Source organism: Trichechus manatus, unplaced genomic scaffold (genome assembly GCF_000243295.1).
Source record: "Trichechus manatus latirostris isolate Lorelei unplaced genomic scaffold, TriManLat1.0 scaffold00090, whole genome shotgun sequence".
Classification (NCBI taxonomy): Eukaryota; Metazoa; Chordata; class Mammalia; order Sirenia; family Trichechidae; genus Trichechus; species Trichechus manatus.
Window position 1 is genome coordinate 9588741 of NW_004444026.1, and position 4081 is coordinate 9592821.

The window sequence follows — 4081 nt, forward strand, 5'->3', positions numbered from 1 at the left end:
GGATGAATCTGGAGGGCATTATGCTGAGTGAAATAAGTCAATCACAAAAGGACAAATATTGTATGAAACCACTACTGTAAAAACTCATGAAAAGGTTTACACCCGAAAAGAAACAAACTTTGATGGTTATGAGGGAGGGGAGGGGAAGGGGTGGAAAAACACTAAATAGACAATAGGTAAGTGGTAAATTTTGGTGAAGGGTAAGACAGTACACAATACTAGGCAAGCCAGCACAACTTGTTCAGGGTAAGGTCGTGGAAGCTCCATGGACAAATCCAAACTGTGGGAACCATGGTCTCAGGGAACATCTAGCTCAACTAGCATAACGTAATTTATAAAGAAAATGTTCTACATTCTACTTTGGAGAGTAGTGTCTGGGGTCTTAAAAGTCTGTGACTGGCCATCTAAGATACTCCACTAGTCTCACCCCTTCGGGAACATGGGAGAATGAAGAAAACAAGATACAAGGGAAAGATTAGTCCAAAGGACTAATGGACCACAACTACCACGGCCTCTACCAGACTAAGTCTAGTACAACTAGATGGTGCCTTCCTACCACCACTGACTGCTCTGATAGGGATCCCAACAGAGGGTCCCAGACAGAGCTGGAGAAAAATATAGACCAAAATTCTAACTCACAAAAAAAGACTAGACTTACTGGCCTGACAGAGACTGGAGAAACCCTGAGAGTATGGTCCCTGGACACCCTTTTAGCTCAGTAATGAAGTCACTCCTGAGGTTTACACTTCAGCCAAAGATTAGACAGGGCCATAAAACAAAATGAGACTAATGGGGCACAACATCCCAGGGACAAGGACCAGAAGTCAGCAGGGGACAGGAAAGGTGGTACTAGGGAACCCAAGGTGGAGAAGGGAGAGTGCTGACATGTCATGGGGTTGTTAACCAATGTCATAAAATAATATGTGTACTAATTGTTTAATGAGAAACTATTTGTTCTGTAAACCTTCATCTAAAGTACAATTTAAAAAAAAGGCAGTAATGGAGGAATTGAGGAACAAAAAGCATATAAGACATAGAGAAAATACATAGCTAAATGACAGAAATCCTTCCTTATCATTAATTAATTTAAATGAAAATGGATTAAAGTTTCTCTGGATAAAATGCAATGATTGGAAGAATGAATGAAAAAAAATATGATCCATCCCTGCTGCCTACAAGAGTATCCTAATTCATTTTTATTATTATTGAAAGATACCCTAAAACATTCAACCTTTAAAAACTTCCTTAATAATGAATGATTATGGTATTTCATATCAGTGAAAAAAATATGATAATCCAATTAATGGTGCTAGGACAACTAAAAAAATGCTGGAAAACAGTAAAGTTTCTCCCTTACTTTTTCTTTATAAGAAAATAAACTCCAGATGGATCAATCACTTAATTACAAAATACAAAACCATAAAACTACTCCACATAAATCTGAGAAATTTTTCTTACAATTTTGAGGAGAGTAAGGACTCTCTCAATATGACAAGAGGTTGTAAAAGTTGGATAAACTCAACTGTATAGAGATTAAGAAGAAAACTGGCAGAATTCACAGCAGAGATAAAAAAAAAAATTAGAAGAAAATGCTGGCAACACATATCCCACTTAAAAGCATCACTTCCTTAATCTAAAAAAATTCATACAACTCAGTCATAAAAATATAACACCTTAATAGAAACACTGAAAAGACAGCTCATAGAAAATAAAACACAAGTGACCACTACCTCATGAAAAGATCCTTGACCCCATTCAGAATAACAGAAATGCAATCTGAGAGATTTGATTTCTCAGTTCAGCAGTATTTGCTAAGCTGACCACTCCCTCTAGACTGAAGTATTCTCTCACCTACCATGACATGAGTTCTGCCTTCCATGTCATGGCCATTCCTTCTCAGTCCTTTTGCTGACCCAATCTCCCTGGATGGCGTCTCCATGTCGGGAGTCCTCTTGGGCTCAGTCCTGCACCCTCACCTCTCTAGCATCTGTAGTCTCCTCCTGCATGACCCGCTCAGTACTGGGGCTTCCAAGACCATGTACGTGCTGACATCCCCAAATGTGTACCACTAGCCCTGACCATACACCATTCTTTTGGAGACTCAGGACAAACTTGAGCATTCCTGTTTGATACCTACCTTCCTTGCCCTCAACTCCCCACATGTAATCCATTGGCAAGTTCTAACAGCTCTATCCAAAATGTGTCCTGAGTCAATCCTATTCTCCTTACAGCTCTGCTCACCACCCTAGTTCAAACCACAGCCATTTCTTATATGGACCACAGCAATAGGTGCCTGAAGCTCTCCTGCTTCTTCAGTGCGTTTCTGTGTTTGTTTTGGGCTAGGGTCTTCCCTCTCTGTACTCCAACACTTTGACTAGCACACGTCATGTCCAAAGTGGGCTTGCCCTGATGCTAAGGGTACCAGAGGTTTTCTAAAATACACAAAGGAAAAGTAAGGAAATGCAAATTCATAAAAAGGATTTAAAAAAACACAGCACTTGCCAACTCTGGAAGTCCATGTACAGGAAATGTCAATTCCTAACTTACGTAAGCGGGGAAAGAAAGAAATGCGTGAGGCAAAATCAAGATCAACAACCTCTACAGGCGTGATTCCTGATACTTTTCTCTATGCGCACATGATCATATATAAACATAGACAAACAATCACATAGCATACATGGCCTGTGTTGATACATACTGCTTTACATCTTGTTCCTCCCACTTCACAATAATCCATAGAAGTCTCTCTATCTGCTGCTACTCTTGCCCCCCTTCAATCCAAGAGTGAGCACTTAAAAATACACACCAGATCCTGTCAGTCCCCTGCATAAAACTTCTCAGGGACTTCCCTTACTCACAAAATAAAACCCAATCCCCCTGCCCTGTGTAATCTGGACCCACCTGGCCCTCTGACCTCACAGCCCTCCACTCTCCCTAGTTGCCTCCTGCCTTTTTAAACATCCCAAGCTCCTGCCACCCTGAGGCCCTTGTTCCTGCTGTCCCTCTTCCACAGCATTCTGGCTTGGCTCATGGCACCTGTGAGTCCTGCCCATCTTTGCATTTCAGCCCCAAATCACCACTCCAGGGAGACCCTGTCACTGTCTCACATGTCCTCTATTATCCTTCACAACGCTTATCATGCCCCTCTGACTATCACGTTGATCTTTTGTCTCAATACCATCTCAGAAGGAAAGCTTTATGAGGGCGGGGGTCATTTGCCCTCCACTAGTACAGTGCCTGACATGCTGTGGAATAAAAGAACCAGGAACTGCAGGAAACAGAAGAGTGAAAGAACATGGAGACCGGTGGTGGAAGGGTGAGGGGTCAGTGTTAGAACACACCTGCTGGGCACAACTCCCACCACAGTTTGCCGATCCTGTCTTGCAGGCGGATTACAGCCGAGTCAGCTGGAACCTGTGGGAACAAAGCAGGAATAGCATGAGTATTTCCAGACTCTCATTCTCCTAAGCATCCACCGACCATCCCCCTTCACCCAGTCTTCAAAACCAAACAGAACTTGGGCCTTTCTTCCTACTCTAATTTCTCAAACATTCTTTTGCATTCATGCTTGACCCACTGACTTTGGGGCTAGCCAAGCCATATACACTGAAAAACTCTCCTTTATCCTTTTCTCTTATTGTATCACTTTTATTATAGAAAATGTCAAGTATAGGAAAGTTTGTATAAGATTGCAAAAATCATATGTATTCCCTTCCACCAGAGATGATAGCATCCATTAATGTATTGACTTACTAGTTCTACTATTTGGTCATATATTATGAATTCTCTTTTTTCTCTCTCTCTCTCTCACATATATACACTCATACGCACATATGCACTTTTACAAATGAGGGTTATACTATATGCAAACTTTAAAAGAAACAGATAACCATCTCACCCCGGCATTACTGGCACGAATCAAAAACACTGGAAATAACAAATGTTGGAGGGGCTGCAGGGAGATCGGAACTCTTACGCACTGCTGGTGGGAATGCAAGATGATACAACCATTTTGGAAAATCATATGGCACTTCGTCAGAAAGCTAGAAATAGACATACCATTCGATCCAGCAATCCCACT

At 41.6% G+C, this 4081-nt stretch overlaps 1 protein-coding gene across 1 annotated transcript in view; it reads right to left on the reverse strand.

The window, feature by feature from the left end:
• Positions 1–4081, reverse strand: part of LOC101348450 (tumor necrosis factor receptor superfamily member 10A) — a 45342-nt gene that overhangs the window by 27048 nt on the left and 14213 nt on the right. The window contains exon 2 of the mRNA XM_023736687.1: positions 3342–3414. Coding sequence (XP_023592455.1) covers positions 3342–3414 — 73 coding nt within the window. The remainder of the gene's footprint in view (positions 1–3341; positions 3415–4081) is intronic.